The sequence below is a fragment of the Solanum stenotomum genome, chromosome 2, assembly GCF_019186545.1.
Source record: "Solanum stenotomum isolate F172 chromosome 2, ASM1918654v1, whole genome shotgun sequence".
In the NCBI taxonomy this organism is placed as follows: domain Eukaryota; kingdom Viridiplantae; phylum Streptophyta; class Magnoliopsida; order Solanales; family Solanaceae; genus Solanum; species Solanum stenotomum.
Genome location: NC_064283.1, coordinates 66,993,761 through 67,014,015, shown reverse-complemented (window position 1 = coordinate 67,014,015; position 20,255 = coordinate 66,993,761). Strand labels below are relative to the sequence as shown.

The following is a 20,255-nucleotide window of genomic DNA, read 5'->3' as shown; positions in this document are numbered from 1 at the left end:
AGATGGAGAATAAAAAATTATATATGAGTATTATATATAGATTTTCCTTTTGTGTAATTGCCAGCCTACCTATATTACTAACATCAAATAATGTACATTTTTGAGAAAAGTATCATGGAATAAATAAAGCTTCAGTATCACAGAATAAATAAATAATACATAAATCATAGAATAAATAAAGCTTCAGTATTATAGAACAAATGTATAATACATAAATATGTCTTTTAATTTGACCTTGACTAACATCTATACCCCTTCTAACTTTGAGTGTGCACAAATAAACACTTGAACTTGTACAGAGTTGAACAAACACATGCATAGATTCTCCGTGACATCCTATATGTGTTTTGCCACAAAAAACGTGTGTATGTGGCATAAAGTTAGTTGTCTATTGAGGCCAACAAAAAAGCATATGTGCCTAGGATAGGCCAAGAGTCATCCAAAGTAACAGTTGGTGTTCCATATACAATGCTTTATCATATGATAATAATAGAATTTATTCTTCTCCCTGTACTTACAAGCAGCCCAAGATTTTTATATCTCCCAACAAACATGTTACATGAGGTCCCTTAAACCCTTTTTGTGGAGGGTATTTTTGCAAGTTTAAGTGTATACTTGTGCAGACTCAAAGTTGGATGGCATAGTTGTCTGTTAAAGCTAAATTAAGGGTCATGTTTATGTATTATGCCAATTAAATATATGTATGAAATAATAGAGGATTTGTTGGGGATATGAGGTATGAATGGGAAATAAGGAAAGTGTCATTTTTCAATAAAACATTAAGTGTCGTGTGATTTGCTTTGTTTGTTGAGTTCGCTGGGGTTTTGTAATTTGCATTGCCGCTATTATACAAATGTTATTCCATTCTATCCTGGGAGGAAGTAACCCGAAACCAGGGCAATAGTGAGGGGGTTATAGGGTTATAATTTCTTAAAGACACACAAACAACTTGTGGGCTCAGAATAATATTCTACTACTTCTACAAACTTTTCTACATTCTTCTTTGTAATAGAAATCACTATAGATATTGACCCCTTGCCCAATTTTATCAAAGATGTTAGCTACTTCATTGTCCTCTCCTAGTTGATTGCTTATGATTCCTTTTCGACGAAGCACATTCACATATTTGTCTGAGTCGATAAGATAATCCATGAACACAACAAAATCATTGAAATGTTTAGAAAGTACATCATATGTCTGTTGCTTATAGGCTACGAGATTTCTCCATTACATCATCAACTTCAAAATGTTTGGTAGTCTTTTATCTTTTGACATAATCTTCATACTTAAATACTGAACACTCAGGAAAGAATTATAGTATGAAGAGTGCGACAACATATGTACTAGTTGAAGCCAGTGGCAGATAAGGTTGTGGATGCTCTGAAAGTGGAGGAGTCAGAAATATAAAAAATGACATGTTAAAAGTGAGATTCAAACTCAGGCTCAACAATACTAAAAGAGCCTTAAGCACCCACCCAAGAGCCAATGGACCAGTAAGATCATTTGTTCCCTAAGTGCTCTATGTTAATTTTATACAAATACCTCTTAATTTCTACACAGATATATATATTTCGAGACGAGGTTAATGGGCGCTTGAGCACCCGGAGGACTCTATGTGGGTCCACCCCTGGTTGAAGCAGATGTTTGATGTATTTGATATCACTTTCCCTCTCAAGATAGGATGTATTGGCCATCATCAATTTCCTTTGTCATATCATGAAGCTTGGTGAGCACAAAGAAAGGAAGTGGGTTTTCTAGTAATAACAAATCTTGACATGCAATTTTTATCATATACAATTCGCTATTAGGCGTCATTCCACTACACTCTTGAATAAACTCAACTATGAAACATCCATCTAGTAAAAGTATTTCTGAAAATTTGCAAATGATATCATTGCTCAAGTTTTCTATAATGAAAAGCCACCTCTTGTACTCTTTTTGCTTAGTTATCAATAGGTTGGGTCTATACCTAACCCCCCACCAAATAGGTGGTTTTGAAGAAAAAAAAATGAAACACTCAGTCAGTCAACAATTGGTTACATAGTTACAACAAAGATTACTTCATAACGTCACCAGTAAAAGCCAGAACAGTCTGTATAACAGCGAGTACTAGAAGTGTTATAGCTGCCACAGTTGAAGCTCCTACTCAAGGACTCGATAAATAGTTGTGCCTTAAACTAGCCTTCATTTGACTCCATGGCTTATCACAATGTTGAATCAATTTGCTGCATTCTTCTATGTAATAAAAGCTTGTGATTTTCACCCCATCTGATAGTTTCTTGAAGATGCTGGCCACTTGTTTGTCATCTCCTATGTCCTTAAGGATGATTTTCTTTTTGCGAAGAAACTTCATCTCTATGTGAGCCAATAAGTTGAGTCATTATAAATGCATAGTTTGAAAAACAAGGATATACATCTACTTTATTAGAAGAATGTTGCTCATAAGCTATCAATTTTTTCATGAAGGTTTCCATAGTATCCTCGATTGCAAAACAAGGTATTTTCATTAATGCCTTCTCAAACTTGATATCGAATAATGTTGTTTTATCCTCTTTCTTTTCTTGCACATATCCTATTCTTATGAATCTAACTCCAGCATCATAAAGCTCTGCTACACTTGGAATATGATAGCAATCCCATAAACCAAGAACTTTGGGAGTTTCTTTTGACTTGGTTAATTGCAAAACGTTGTCACAAAATCTTATCTTGCAACATTCTTTTGGTGTGCTAGCATTTTTGTTTTGTTTATATTTCATACGATCATGATGATCTGATGGTCGACAAAACATGTGTACGTACTACATGAACTAAATGATTGAATCGTTTTGTATTAAAATTGTGAATCTCTAATGGGGGTATGAATTTCGCCTTTGGGAAAGTATCAAGTAAGGTCTTTCTTACCATATACAAGAAGCTCACTTCTTTATGATGCTTTGTCATGTCATGAAGCATGGTAAGTACAAAGAAAGGGAGTTGATTTTCTAGTAACACCATGTCTCGACATACTTGTTTCTTCATCCATTCCAAGTTGATGATGTTGTCGTTGTCGTCTTCTTCTTCTTCTTTAATTTTCTTGTTCTTCTTCTTCTTTTTCCTCGGTTGCATAGTACTCTCGAATAAATTCAACCACAAAACAACCATCAAGCAACAACATTTCTAAAAAATTGTCAACAATATCATTGTCAAGGTTATCATCATAACACTTTAGTGCTTCATCTTTATTTTTCTCCAATGCACTAATGAAACTTTCAACATCAAGCCCCTCTTTTCGCTGGAGAAATCGTTGTAGGTACAACAATTTGTACTTCTCCATCGAACTAAGTTCATGATTCCTTTTATGGTAAGGACCAATGCAGATCAACATTGGCGTATAAGCATTTAGATTTGATTTTCGTAATCCCATATTTACTCTAAATATGGTCGCGGATTTGATACATGTATTGTCCAAATACTTAAATTTTTCATCAAAGATTTGATTTGAGGATTTCATAGTTTGTAATGTTGTGTCGTAATTTTCCTATCTTTAGAAAAATCAATTTTTTTTGAAATATTCTAAGTATAAAACAATTGGAGAAGAATACTTAGAAGAGAGTCGCCACTTAATTTTTTAAAGAAATTAAGAAAACTTATAATTTTCAAAGATTTAAACAGAAAAAATCATTTGAAAATACCAAAGAGAGTTCGGGGTTCAATTTACACTTCGAGAAGGGTTTAAGCATTCGAAGTGTCCGCTAACATGCGGTTGACCTGCGACTTGACTAAATATTTGACTGTTTTTGGAAAAAAGTGATTTAACATAAGAAAATAATAATTTACAATATTTGATTAATTTTGAGAAAATAATTAAATAGATGACACATTTTTTATTTTTTATTTTTTTTTTAGAGAAAAGGGACCCAAAAATGAAACATTTGACTCGAAATACAAGTGTTTAGAATTTTAATAAAACTGGATTAATTAGAATTTATTTAATTTGTTTTAAAATAACTTAAACCAATTTAATATATTAAAGCATGAAAATCATTTCGAATTAATTGTAGAATAAAAGTTTTAACTAACATTTTTTGAGAAAATGACTAAGTAAGTATTTATAATAATAATTTACATTATTAGATTAACTTTGAGAAAATAGTTAAACAAAGAGCAATTTTTATTTTTTAAGAAAATGGGACCTTAATTGAAATATTTGAATTAGAGACAAGAAATTAGAATTTTAACAAAACAAAATGAGTTGGTTTTTATTTGGGCCATTTTTGGTTTACGAAAAACTATTTTTAAACTAATAAAAGAAAAAATAAAGTTTTGACTAAAGATTATAAATGACAATACAAAAATTGATAAAATGAGATTTGTTAGAAACAAAACAGCACAGAGAAATAGCTCGTCTTTTGGGGGATCCAACTAAGTTGATTTACGATTATAAGTTAGAGTTAAACAACAAACAATAAATAATCACAATTAAATAATTAGCGAGTAAGGGAGAAATTTGAATTTGGGCCCCCTTTTGGGCCAATTTCGTTGTTGTTTTTGGAGTTTAACACAATTCCCGTTTTTAGTATACAACTGATGTATATCAGCGTATATCGGCATGTATATCAACCCTTTCATGTATTTCTTGCTTCCAAACACCTGTACTTTCACTCCAGCTCCGTATTTTCGCATTTTTGGCCTATAATTCGCTGTACTGGGCCTGTATACCAGTATACATTTATTGTATACAGGCTGTTCACAGCCTGCTTTTGCCACCCGAACAATTAGTTTTTTTAACTTCCAGCCCTTTGTACACCTGTTCGTCAGTGTCTTTTTTTTTTATGCCGATCAGTTTGAAGGGGGATAGACTTGGAGAAATGAGTTTTGGGTCTTTACAACCCATTCGGAATGCAAAGGGAAGAAGGATGGAGTCCAAGATGAACTCGAGTTGACATCACATGTATCAAAATAAAGGGAAAAGATTAGGATCTTTCTATTGACACAAAAATACAAGCATTAACTAACTATTCTAGCATTTTATAAACTCAAACAAAAGACAAAATTGAAATAAAAGAAGTAATGTTTCTTTACTCCCACTGTAAAGAAGATAAAGGAAATACTTAGTACCACCCTAAGCTACTTGACCTCATAGTCAAACATATTTGGACTAGAACAAATAATATTCAAAGATATATAACTTTGATCCAAAAAAAAATCTTAGCAATAGCCATGTTAAAAGCTTGACAAACTTTGAAGCATAATTTCCAAGGAAAAACAATTTAACTCAAATAAACTGGATAAAATTCATATTGGGCTATATCTTAAGGAGAAGACAATGAAAAACCAAAGTTCATATCACTAAGCCAATGCAAATCAAGATACTGCTAATCTGTAAATCAAGAACAAAATATGACTTCAACATGTCAATTTAGCAGCAAAACTATGAGAAACACAATTCATTATCAATTCTTCATAAACTAAACTCAACCATGAAGCTAGTAAGAATTCATATTAAAATCAATAGCGGAATGTTGGTCTAAAGCAAGCCGAGAAAACACATGAAACAAATTGAAATGACATACAGTGAACAAGACACCATGGCTTCACTGTGTGGATGAGTGAATACATCCCAAATTCAGGCCAATATTCGTTACTTGGCAGACACCATAAAAAGAAAGATAAGACAGTAACTACAACTCACATGACTTACTAGCAAGATGATTGAAAACCTCCTTATTTTTGGATCGAAAAAAAACAAGACAACTGGATTTAGCAATTCGGATTCGAATTAGCAGAGAATGATACTATAAGGAAGTCACCAAGACTTCAAGCAAAGAAAACAAAGAAACATCCGAATAGCAGACAAGGATACTACAATGAATCGCAACATTCGCAAATACCAACAATTAAACATCTCACAATGATCAACAAGTAGACAGTTCTCACATCAGTTTAGAAGAAAGATCACATAATCAGATCATAAAACTAAACTACTGTTGATTCATGACAAAGAGACTAAAATCATAAAAGGAGTGTTACCTTTTCGGGGGCAGCGATACTAGGATCAATACAAGCTTAAGAACAACTTCAACACCGACTTCAAACCTCGAGCAATAAAATCAAAATATCCAAACCAATCTTAGCCGAAGACCCTTTTAGAACCTAGAACTAAAAATGCATTCAAAATTTCTCAAGCGTAAAAGTCAATTGTTCAAGAAATTTTTTTTTTCTCCTCTTAATCACTGAAGGTATAGAACTACTTATAGGAAAAAAAATATGGATGATTTAGTGGGGAAACTCGGTGGATTGGATAAATTTCAAATTTTGAAATTCGAAATCTTGGAAGACGGAAACAACTAGAATAGTACCAATTCTCAACGGATTGAGAATTGTATCCGTTGATCTTGATGCCAGGATGAGTGAAGCGCCGAGATTACTCCATCTGGCACTGCTTTTTGAACAAATCATACTGTTGAAGCAGAAAAGGAAGACGAAGAGTATGGGCGAGCACTGTTGGCACTGCTTGGAGATGCGATTGATGTGACGAGTCTGCATTTCACGCTGATTTCTCACCGAATTTGGTGGGATTTCTGGGTTTCGATGGACGCGGAAGAAGAAGAAAAATGCATACAGGAGTCTGGCATTTGGTACCCATTTGTATTGTTGGTGTGGGCATTGAAATGGGTTTATGTATGGAGAATGGGTTATTTTGGGATGCTGTATGTATTTGCTGGAATGGGTTTCTGGAATTGAATTGGTGGGCTGCTAATGGGATTTGGGAATTTAAGGGTGGGAAAAGGCTGCTGAAAAATTGCACTTGGGCTGAAGGAAATAAAAAAAGGGCCCAACATTTTGGTCTTATCAGAAATGGGTTTAGGTGGGTAGAAGGGTTGGTTGTGTTTGTAATAAAAAGGCTAAGTTTTGAATTGAGGATTTGGCCATATAGATTGCAATTAAGTTCGATTAGATTTAAGAATTTAGTCAAATTGAGCTTAATTGGTGATTCGACTAAAAAGCTAAATAAGACGAATATAAATTAATTAATGAGCTTCTAAATCTCAATGAAATAAAAAATAATGAACTTAATTGCAAACTAATTAATTCAATTACAAAACTAATTAACTCGAAATTATAGCTATAACTTAAAGCAAATTAATAAAATATTTAACTAAAATGTAAAATCTTTTGTGATAATTCTCAAATATTTATAAAATAGCGTGATTGCAAAAATATACATACTCATTATTAAAAAGTGATAAAATTATTTTAAAAATAACTTGAAAGTATTTTGAATTTCATAAAACTCATTAACTCAAAATTATAACCATCCCTAATATTTAAAATATAAAACAAAAATCTTTTTTTTTTAGACGATTTTCGAATAATCATAAAATATACTAATTATATACATAATTATGTAAAACATATATATCATCTAAATTTATGAAAAGTGACAAACTATGTAAAAATCTTGCAAACTATATTATTATTATTATTATTTATTTATTTATTTTTATTATTATTCTTTTTTTAGAAATATTATAAAACTAATAATTTTAAATCGTTTGAAATTGGAGAAGCTCGAAATGATTAATTTATATTGTGGAGGGTCAAAATTGGGTGTCAACATGTAACACTAATTGATCTTGACCATTTGTTTCCTTAATCTCGATCAAATGATCCACTTTCCTCCCTTTGTCTATCTGTAATTAGTGTATTATACATTTTGTATTTTAAACATCCATAATTAGTGGAGTACTAAATAATAACTCGGACAGAGAATAATCAATGTGGAATGCCACTTGTACGCAACTGTTTTTCTCTACTTTATTAGCTAAGAAGTTTTTAAAAATGAGGAAATTGACGACTTTCCTTAGGAAGTATTAAAATCAAGTTACACAACTGACATTTCACCTTGATAGTGTCCTTCCCACCTTCCGACACCTCATCTTCACCTCCACCACTCCACACCCCCTACCCCCATCTTCACCTCTCATAAGTCATAGTATACATATATACACATATTTTCAAGATAATAATTTTTTGCCCGCATATCAAATACAAGAAAATAAATAATAAGCCTACATATCTTTCGTACCGAACACACCCTTAACATAAACAACAAATACAAATAAATTATTCAAGTTCCTTAACATACACACAAATTGTTAGCATAGAAAGAGATACCTCATCTTTTGTAGCTTCTCTTAGACAAAGTTGATCTATTGGCACAATCTCAGTATGGTGAGCCATAACCTTCTTGAGACTGTAATTCCAATAATTCAAAAAAAAAAACAAAGAAGATAAAAATGGTTAGTAATGAACTCCACAACAAATTATTAAAATTCCTAAGTTTTTTCTTCTGAGTAAGGCAGAAATTTACCTCTTTTAATTTGGCTGATTATCACTTTAATTCCTTATAAATTTATTCCTCTTGCTTGTCTTAAAGGATGAGTGATACAACTTATATATAAAACAGGAATGATACTACTAATTACTTACTATAATTAATTAGCTCACATTTTCAAAAGTATTAGTAATTTATTATCATAGTAAAAGTAAAATCAAAAGTAATCAAGAAAAAGAGAGCTAAGTCAGCTACAATATTCATAATTCATGTGTATGAGTCAGTGATTGTCACTTTTGAGCAATTGCTCTTAAATTAAGATACAATTTTAAACATAGAAAATATTATCATAGAAAAAAAAAACATTGATTATAAGGTTTATAATAATACATAAAAAGGGAAACGTGCGTTGTGAAACTTGTGCGATGCATGTGCACAACATACTATATAATTTGTTTGGGGCACTATTTCTTTTTAATATATAGTTTTTGGGTGCCTTGGTCATAAAGTAATTGCATGTGCATGTGACATAAAAAATCTTAAATAAATTTAATTTTCTATCTTAACTTTGAATTATTGTTTTAAGAAATAATTAGCTTACGAGTCTCATGAGTTCTGTTAAAAATTAATTATTAGAGGAAATATATAAATTCAAGCTGGACATATTATTCGAGGGATAATTTCTCATATGGTACTCATTCAATCAATAGTTATAATTTTAGAAAGTCATTTTTTTATTTAATTTTTTCAACAAAGAAAGTAATTTTATAAGATATTAATTATGGACCTTTTTGGTTTGATTTTTAACTGTTTTTTTCTGGCCTTATTGCTCTTGGAAGTGTCCATAGAGTTAATTTTAGAGCAACTTTCACATATAACAAACATAAAAATTATATTTGTATGTTATAGCTATTGTTTGCATAATTGCGTTCCATAGCAAATTTTATGTTTGCTATGGAGCTTTTGATTTGTATAATTCGCTACAAACATCCAATTTTATACAAATTGTTCAGTTTTGTATAAATTCATTTATACATTGTAATTTGTATAATAAGATCTGTATTTGTATAATTATAAGTGTATAAGACGAAAATATATGTATTTGTATTTGTATATACACTTTTCTCTCGCTTTATACAAACACAAACACATTTTATACATTTTATACCGAAATGTATAAAATGGCTAATTGTATACCGAAAATGGCTAATTGTATGTGACATCTTGCAATTTGAAATAACTATGAAGAAGCTTATAATTGGAAATAGGTCATTTTTGGAAAGAATTCAAAATCTGGAAATTTAGCCAAGTATGGAAAAAGTGAGTTTTTGGTCAACTTCAAACGGTCATAACTCCTAGCTCAGGATGATTTAGGTGTATTTCCAGTAATTTTTGGAAATCCATTGGACTGATCTTTCCAATGCCGCCGAGTTTACGCGATTCCGAGTTCGTATGAGTGAGTTATGCCCTTTGGAAGTAGGGTTGTTGGCATAGGGAAGTTCATCCGAATTTGTAAGGGTATTTTGTTCTTTTCCCTAACCATTTCTTTTGGTTAAATTAAGGGTTTAGACTGATTAAAAATCAGTTTCCCCTTTGAAAAGCGAGAGTGAGGGTTTGAGAGAGAAGAGGAGAAGAAGAAGAGAAAGAGAAGAAGAGGCAATGTTCGTAGAGATCGTCGTGGATTTCGTCAGTGGTGATCCCTATTAAGGTATGTGAGATCATAGTGTTGGGTTGGTTCATTCCCCCACACGCCAAACGTGTTTTAATTCCGAGAAAAGATTGGTTGTGTTATTGAATTCTTGTGGTTGTGTTTGTTGAAGTTTGTGGTTGTGTTGTTGAAGTTTCTTGTTGATTTGGGACATGTTTCCAACTGTGTTTTCGAGTTGAATCTATTGTATGTTGAAGGGTTTTATGATTCTAAGTGTTTGGGGCTGGAAACTTTGAAGTTAAGAAGGTTTAGAGTTGGAGAAACTAAGGAAGAAAGTCGGATTTTCGGGGAAAAAGGGTGGGGCGTCACGCCAGCCAGCGCGCCCCAACAAGGGTTCTGAAGTTTCCCCCTTGGGGCGGTGCACCTTGCAGAGCGCCCAACAGGCCCATCTGAAGTCTGAAGGCTGGCGCCCCGCGCCTCTCAGAGCGCCAAGGACGCCAATCCTTCCCATTCATTCCCCACTGTTTCATACATGTTCCTTGGTAATGTACCTATGTTTTATAGTTGTTTTCAACACTCTAAGGTACATCTAAACAACATGAACTAATCCATAAACATGTGATCATTACCCTTGAATCCATAATTCAATTCGAGGAAAGTTAGGATCAAAGTCAAGTGAAGTTAGAGTCAAGCTTAGAAGTTAAGAAGCAAGTCTTTAAAGTTTTTCAAGAGTATAGAGTTTCAAGTTAAGTAAAGAGTATAGAGTCAAGTTCATTTCTCAAAAGTTATTAGGGAACTAAGTATTCCCAAAGAAGTTTATAAATGTTTTCACATTTAAGATGAGAGGGAATTGAGATTTCCAAAAGAGTTTTGAGCAGTTTGAGTACTATCTCTTTTAAGAAAAAGATGAGTTTTGTGAAAGAGTTTCTAAAACATGATTAGTATGACAATCGAGTATGTCATCAATGTTTAAACAGTATGGTCTCTAGATATACCATCAATGTTTATGCAGTATGACTTCCCGAGTCATCAATGATCATATTAAAATATGGTTTTGATATGTTCTTTTTAGAAAGAGTTTTCAAGAGCAATTGCCTCTTTTAAGAGGGTAGTTTGAGCAATTAACTCAAACCAGAGAAAGAAGTTTGTTTTTAAAGCCTATGAGCTAAAGTATATTTTTGGGAGTAGTCTTGAGCATCGAATTGGGGACACGAGTTCATATTAACTCAACTCTCCATAAGAACCATGTGGCCAACATGGGAGTTAACGGGTCATACTTTTTAGATAATCACGTAAGTTAAGCTAGTGGATCCACTAAGTTAAAGTTAAAGTAGTTCTATATGACAGCAAAGTATATGACAGTTCTGGCAGCGTGGGCAAGACGTTGTGTCACCACTTAGGTTCATAGTGGTGGTTGTCGGTTAGAGAAACTCCCACAGTAGAAAGTGCATGGTTCCTCAAGGAGTTCTGCTTAGTATGAATGGGGGTATGGGACTTCATTCATGCATTGCACAAGTAGACTTTGAGAGGAAGCATGGTATATTTTTATGATAATATGACTATGATTTTGATGACATGTTTTAAATAGTTTTACAAGCTTTATATATTGCATGTGTCTTATGCTTTATATTGAGTTCAGTTATTGATGAGTTGAATAGAGCCAAGGTAAGTGTGCTCTTGTACTCATTTTAGTCTTAAGTTGTTATTTAGCAATCCAGCTCACATACTCGTGCATTCCATGTACTGATGCCAGTTGACCTGCATCTTATTTATGATGCAGCCACAGGTACTCAGGATCATCATCCAGCACGCCGTTGATCCAGTTGAGCACTCCAGAGTCAATGGTGAGCCTCCTTGCATTCCGGAGGACTCTGTCATTTCGTTTTTTCTAGTTTTGCTTTATTAGGATGTTGCGGGGTCTGTCCCAACATCCATCTCAGTGTTATAGAGGCTTCATAGATTGTCAGTTAGTTAGTATTGAGTCTCTCATCTATGCATTTGTAAATATTCTATTTTGAGACAAGTTGCCTTTTGGCTAGATTTTATCAGTTGGGTTACTTTATGACCTTTCTTTGGATTGAGTTATTCTATTGAGTTAGGTTTCCGCTGAGTTAAGAAAGCCAGATCAAGGGTTCGCTTGGGGCCAGCAATGGTCTTCGAGTGCCGGTCTTGCCCAGGGTGTAGGCTCTGGGCGTGACATTGTATACCGAATCAGATGACAAAAAAGGGGATGTTTGCTACGAATTACAATTAAAATAAACTATGGCTATAGCATTAATTTGAATTAATAGTTTGTTATTTCATACAATTTTCCCTTAATTTTATTTACACATTGTGGACATGTTGCTCAGATTGCAAACACAATTGCAACCAATTTAACATATGACTGTCATGTCACGGTAACAAAAAAGACTTCTACCGTTCGCGCATTACTAAAGAGTGCGAAAGTCTTTGCTTAATTTTCATTAGATCCAATATCGTTATAAATTTTAGTGACATTTATAAAGAGTGCTAAAGTATAATTGTCGCTAGTAATTGCCTCTAATTAAAGTAGGAAAAATCTTTTTGGCCAAAAAATTTGGCCAGAATGATATTTTATCTATGTTATTTTACCTTTTTAAACATTTTTTCCCTTTCAACTTTAATACCTTTTAACTAAAAAATGGAAAAAAGATCCGTTTATTTTAAAATAAAAAAATATTATAGTTTTTCAAATTTTCTGGCCATTTAGCACTTCCCATTAAAATAATATATTTAGCAAAAATAAAGCTATTACCAATAATTAACTATTGCATGCAATATAGAAGTCAGGTGGACAATAGCGTAAGTATGTGTTGAAGCAACCATTTCTTGAATTAATGACAAATTAAACATAAAATGAGAGAGTATAATTGATAAAAAAAAGAAGTGATAACCCATAAGCTCATCAACATTACAATTGAGACAATTACTTCTTACCTTTAAAGGCGCTTATGATAGCTAGAATAGTCTGTATAACTGTGAGTATGAGAAGTATGACGGTTGTCATAGTTGAAGCTCCTACCCAAGGACTACTAAAATAATTGTGCTTCAAATTTGCCATCATTCTATTCCATGGTTTTTCATCACAATGTTTAGCTGCTTCTAAGAATACTTTTCTGTAATAGAAGTTGGAATATGTAGTGACCCCATTTCCGATTTTGTTGAAGAGGCTAGCCACTTCTTTGTCCTCTCCTATCCAGTTTGCTATGATTTTTTTACGGCGAAGCAAACTCACATCTTTATCTGAGTCGATATGATGATCAATAAAAATTGCATAATCACTGAAATATAAATATTGTAAATCAGTTGATTGTTGCTCATAAGCAATGAAATTTCTTAGGAGGGTTTCAGTACTATCTACCACATCAATATAAGGTATTGTCATCAATCCATTCTCAAACTTTATATCAAATAAACTTGTCGTCGTATGATTGACCTTTGCAAATCTAACTCCAGCTTCGGAAAGCTCTATTGCATTTAGCATGACCTTATTCCACTTGGTGTCATTGTTGTTTGACGATTTCTCGGAATTCATCGGACATGAAACAATGTGTACTACTTGAAGTAAATGTTTCATATCACGTCTTTCAGTATCAAATATCTTTAAATTCATCAGATTATTGTAGAAATATCCCAAGTTAACAACATGGCTAAAAAAAGTGATCGCCAGTTTTACCAATGGTAATTCATCATTTTTCCTTGTCATGGAATGAAGCCATTTAAGGACAAAGAAAGGAAGTTGGTTTTCTAGTAACAACAAGTCTCGGAGTATTTGATTATATTTGTAATCAACAAAATCTATTATTTTGTTTTCTTCTTCTAGAAACAACCATCAAGCAACAACATTTTGCAATATTCATCAGTATTGAGGTCTTCTATATCGTGGTAACACATTAGGGCATCCTCCTTCATATCCTCCAATATACGGATGTAATATTTCACATAGAACCCCTCTCTTCGTTTTAGAAATCGTCGTAGGTACAATAATTTGTACTTTTCCATTGGACAAAGTTGAGAATTTTTCCTATGGTAAGGACCAATAGAGACAATCTTTGATGTATAAGCATCTAGATTTGATTCACGTAGTCGCACATTTACTTTGAATATGGTACTCGATTTAAAAGATGATTTGTCCAAATCCTCAAACATTTTAGCAAAGATTTGATTTATACATTTCTTTGTTTGCGACCCTGATGGACCTTCATCATTTGTTTCCTTGATCTGAGTTTAAAAAAGTTGTGCATATATACCTCATCGTTTAACAAATTATCTATATTTACCTTTTTCGTTAACAAGACAAATTAAAAAAAAAACAACTTAAAACTGCTTTTGTTAATTCTAAAAATGCCAACAAGACTTTTAAAACTTATTTCACCCGACCTATTTTCTTTACCCCTCCAGACTGTTAGGGTTTTGCCCTGATTTTCTTACCATAATTTAAGATTTATTTTTCCTTTAAGAAAAGACAAAACATTACCATAAATGTTTTTACTTTTCTTGAAAGGAAAATATAATATTCTTTCATATTTAGTTTATTCTCTCCTTTTAGGACTCTTTTTCTAGTAAGAAAAGGTTTTAGGACTCTATAAATATAGGTTTGTTTCTTCTAACACAATAACAATAACATCCACAATGTAGTCGTTTAAGAGTCTTGTTTATGGGGAGATTTATTCTCTCTAAAGTTTCAATGTTTTTTATATTAGTTTTGATATAATAATATTTTGATTTTTAGTATAAGTTTTGTTATCGATTTATCAATTATATGATTTGCAAATTGTAAGTTTCCGCATGACGCCCTAATTACCCTTCAGAGCCCAACACAGACCTTACTCAAATAAAAAAAAAACTCCATAAGGTGTAAGACCATAGTTAGTGAATATGTTAGGAATTATGAGGTAGACCTAAAATCACATGAAAGGAAATAGTCTAAAAATTTCTATATTTAATTGCCAAAAGAAAAGTGGGTTAACGAAATAAAAAACTAAATTGATAGAGAGATACCGCATCTTTTTCAGTTTGAAGAAGCAGTGGAGTTTGGTTATCTATTGAGGTAATCTCAATAATGGAGTGTGCCATCCCTCTTTATTCAATTCTAATTCCTACAAAAAACACATTCTTTTTAATTTCAATAAAAACTACGAAAATGTCGATAGAATTTCTTCTAACAACAATTTTCATGTCAAATACGTGAAAATTAAGCAATTAAAAACTTTATTGTCTAAAAAATGTTTAATAGGAACATTTTATACATAATCAAAGTATTCAATAGGTATAATCTTTAGTATATATACTTAGATGAAAAACACCGGACAAATTTAAAGGGCATTTTCTTGTTGCCCTTACTAGAGTCATAGGACTATATATTCTTGTAGTTTATTGTTCATCGATTTTTATTGCTATTTATGATTTCATATAGTTTAATTATAATATTATTTTACTGTAATACTATTTTGCTATACTATCGAAAATTGCCTCTTTATCTCAGGCAAGGTCTGTGTACACTCTATCCTCCCAAACTTCAATTTGTGAAACTACTCTGTATATGTTGTGTTGTTATTGTAGTTATGTAAGAGTCAGAAGAAGTTAGAACACGATACTAAGTATACTTTTATAGAATTTTAATTTAATTAAAACTCTCTAAGCGCTTTTACAAATTAAAAAAGTGATGAATCAAGGATCTACGAAAGACGAAAATAATAAAGTTCTATTCCACTAGTTTACAGTAATGTAAAAATATGGAGTTAAACGAAGATAAATAAATTGAAACAGAGGAGCTCAAAGAGCTGAGTCTACTAAAATTAAGTATCCATCAAATAAGAGAAATTTAAATCATATTAAAAGAAAGATATCACATATCTTGCAGCTTACTATACTCAAATTGATAGAATACCTTGTAACTGAATAGTTAAGAACTAGTTTGGCTTCAATATGAGTAGTATATTAGTAGGTTTAGGAGATGTAACTTTAGGTACAATTGAGACAATTACTATATACTTAACGATATTGATTACTAAATACCTATATTATATTATTATCACTAAATATAATAATGACAATTATAGTATTCTCATAAAGTTATTTAGGGGTCGTTTGGTAGAGTGTATTCGGAAAAATAACGCATGTATTAACATTGTGTATTACTAGTACCTTGTTTGGTACTCTTTTCCAACCTATGTATAACCACTCTATTGTGTATTAAAGTGTGTATTGCTAATACCATGGATTTCTAGGTATTAGCAATGCAATGGTTTTAATGCATGCATTAGATTAACTAATGACAAAACTACCCTCTAATAATAATAATAATAATAATTATTATTATTATTATAATAAATTATAATAATAATAATATAATAATAATAATAATAATAATAATTATAATACTAGTAATAGTAATAGTAATAATTATAATTATAATTATAATAATAATAATAATTATAATAATAATAATATAATAATAATAATAGTAATAATTATAATTATAATAATAATTATTATAATAATAATAATATAATAATAATTATTATAATAATAATAATAATAATATAATAATAATAATAATTATAATAATAATAATAATATAATTATAATTATAATAATAATAATTATTATTATTATTATTATTATTATTATTATTATTATTATTATTGTAAAAGAATGTGGGGGTATTTTTGTAAACAAATATTTTTTTAGTAGTTTTTATACAAGGCTTGCTATTTCCAATACATCAAACCAAACAATGTATAAGAAATAATGCAAGCATAACTAATGCAAACATTACTAATGCTTGCATTACTAATACATCATATTCAACATTATTCTTATACACTCTACCAAACAACCCCTTAGGGGCCGTTTGGTTATTGGTTAGAGTTATGCAGGTATTAGTTATGTAGGGTTTAGTTATGCAGGTATTAGTTATGTAGGTATTAGTTATGTAGGGTTTAATTACGCAGGTATTAGTTATGTAGGGTTTAGTTATGCAGGGTTTAGTTATGCAAGGTTTAGTTATGCATATATTATTTAATTATGTAGAGATCACAATGCGTAAATTATTAACTAATAAATATTAATTTGTTGTAAATTAATATATATTACTTACAAATAAATAAGTAAGCAAATAGTATAAATTCTGCCTCTTTTTGAATAAAAAGTAAAGAAAAAAAATTCCCCCTCTATACTTAATTGGGACTACTGTTTTTTCATTTTGTTATTTTTTTATGTTTATAACTTATAAAAATAAAATACGATTAATATATTTCAAGTACATTATAATATCCTATTTTATATAATGTAAATATTCTATCAATATGTTGTATATATTGTTTATACAGTTTTAATATACCAAATATATGAATTATGTATAAATTCACATCCTAAACAAAATAATAATACATGTTACTTAAAGAAGTGGAATATATTTAATAATATATAACGCTATATACAATTCAATTTGTAATATTTAAAATATTACATTTGGATTTCAAATGAAAACAGAAAAAAAGAAGTTGTTCGTGTATTAAATTTTTTTTAGGAAAATAGCATAGTGGGATAACATTTTCAATGAAAATAATTAAAAATAAATCAATAAGGGTAAATGTGTAATTTACTATTTTAATACATGTATAACTAATATCGGCATAACTTATTCCACCTTCTACCCTGCATAACTTATACATAGATTCCCTTATAAGTTATGTTGGTATTAATTATGTAGGACTACAAAAAACACAACCAAACACCGTATAAAATTAATACATGAATAACTTTTATACAACATTTAGAATTCTACCAACCAAACATGGTATAAGTTAAGTTGACTTTTCCACCTAATACAAAATTTCTACCAAACATGATAAAAGTAATGCAACTTTTTATACATGGATAAAATGCAACTTATACAGTAACCAAACGGCCCCTTAGTGTATAGGATGGGATGTTGTATAAGACATTTAAAAGTTAACTGATTCAAAATGGACTAGTTGGAGTGTACTTGAGTTTCTTCTTAAATTCTTTTGTTCTGCTTTAACTTTTATGAAGGTGAAGGAATATGAAAGATGGTGAATATAAAATTCTAAATGGGTATACTATATATAGATTAATTTTTCTTTAATTTAAGTAATTGCAAACCTGCCTATATTACTACCAGGAAATAGTGTGCATATAATCCTCTCTCTAGAATGCGATTCTCTCTCAGCGACTAGCTGAATGGGCAGGAAATCGAAGACTGGAGAAGGAGGGCAAACGGATCTGGGGGTCAAGATACCAACGACTATGGGGATGAAAGGGATTCCACAAACAACGGACGCGAAGAAGACAAAGAGTATTAATGTGTTACAAGGAATTGTGCCACTGAAGTTGCCGCTATACTCGGAAACAATAGAAGGTAGTAGTCCAAATAGTGAAGGAAGATCGGAAGTATCAGGGAAGAGCTCGTGGGCGGACAAAGTAGAAGAGGAAAAAGGGGGAAGTCACTCAATAGGAAGTACATGGAGTAGCATTGTAGGGAAAAAGCCACAGGAAGAAGGAATAGATCTACTGGGAGAGGATAACCTGAGTAAATATGTGAAAATAACAAGTGAGGACAAACAGGAGGAGGTGGAATATTGGGGAACAACGGTGGTCTGTTATGTACTAGGCTCAAATCCACCACAAGCGGTAATGGAGGGGTATTTCAGAAGAATATGGAGGAAACTAGGAGTGGATAAAGTAGCCCAGGTAAATAGGGAGTATTCATGGTGAGATTTGGTAATGTTGAGAATCAAGGTAAAGCGGTGGAGGAAGGGGTCCAAATGTTCGATAAAAAGCCAATAGTAGTGAAGCCATGGAAGCTAGACATTGATGTAACAAAAGAAAGGGTGGATAAGGTACCGATATGGGTTTAGATTAGTGGGATTAAATATCAAATATTGGGGGAAGAATGCATTGACAAAGTTAGCAGGGATGATTGGAAATCCACTCAAAGCAGATAGAGCAACAACTCAAAAGGAGAGGCTGACATATGCAAGAGTGCTGATAGAGGTACCCCTAAACAAAGAGTATCCAACAGAGATAATGTTCGAGAATGAAGTAGGGAGGATAATCAATCAAAGAGTAGAGTATGAATGTAAACTGGTACTATATGGCAAGTGTAAAAACTTTGGTCATGATATAAGTGATTGTAGAAGACATATAAGAGATGAGCAACAAGGGAAGATAATTGGGACTGAGTGAAATAAGGAAAAGGAAAAGGAAATTCAGAATGTACAAGAGAAGGTCAAAGGAATAGGAAGGAAGGGGGGAAATGGAAGAGAAGGAACTACGAGGGAACAACATAAACGAGTCTCGGTTGAAACTACTAATTCATTTAGTGCATTGGAGAGGGAAGAACAAGGAGGTCAGACCATTTTTCAAGACAAAGATTAGAAGGGGTAATGGATGGGGGAGACCCCATCCTAAATGGATAGGATTGGGTTCTGGAACTCCAGGGGATTAAACAAGACTGCTAAGCAAAAAGAGATGCAGATTTTTCTGCATAACTCAAAAATTAAACTGTTTGGTTTCCTGGAGACTAGGATTAAGAGGGCTAAAACAAGTAGGGCTGTTTTTAATCTATGTAAGGACTGGGTGTTTACTACTAATCTGGCAGCTCACCAGGGAGGTAGAATATGGATCTTGTGGAAGCGAGAAACTTTCATTGTTGATGTGCAGGTGGTAACAGGACAACTTATACATAGTAGAGTTAAACATTGAGAGACGGGGTTAAATTTAATGTTACTATGGTGTATGGGTATAATGATCAAACTATGAGGAGGACTGTGTGGACTGAAATAATTGGAATCAAGAATAACATATGTGGACCTTGGGCAGTAATATGGGATTTTAATTGTGTGCTGAATATTAATGAAAGGATAGGGAGGCCTATCAAAATGCCGGAATTAAGAGACTTTAGGAATTGCGTTGATGAATGTGAGATACATGATCTTAAGTCATCAGGATTTTTTTTCACTTAGAATAATAAGCAGAAAGGGGAAGATATGGTATGGAGTAAGATTGATAGGGTATTGGTGAATGTGGAATGGGTTACACAAATGCCAGCATCAAAAGTTCATTACATGAATGAACGGATATATGACCATTGTCCTGCAATCATAAGCTGGGAAGAGGAACAAGCAACTGGAAAGAAGCAATTCAGGTATTTTAACATGTGGAGAATAGCGCCAAAATATAAAACCAGAATTAAAGCAAGCTGGGAAGAAAGAATAAAGGGTAGGAAAATGTTCAAATTAG

The 20,255-nt window shown here is 32.0% G+C and overlaps 1 protein-coding gene across 1 annotated transcript; it reads right to left on the bottom strand.

Annotated features, from left to right (window-relative positions):
- Positions 1-12,912: 12,912 nt before the first annotated feature.
- LOC125856215 (putative UPF0481 protein At3g02645) lies at positions 12,913-13,521 on the bottom strand. The gene has a single exon (XM_049535756.1). It carries the CDS (start codon positions 13,519-13,521, stop codon positions 12,913-12,915), a length of 609 nt encoding a protein of 202 aa, XP_049391713.1.
- Between the last annotated feature and the right edge of the window lie 6,734 nt (positions 13,522-20,255).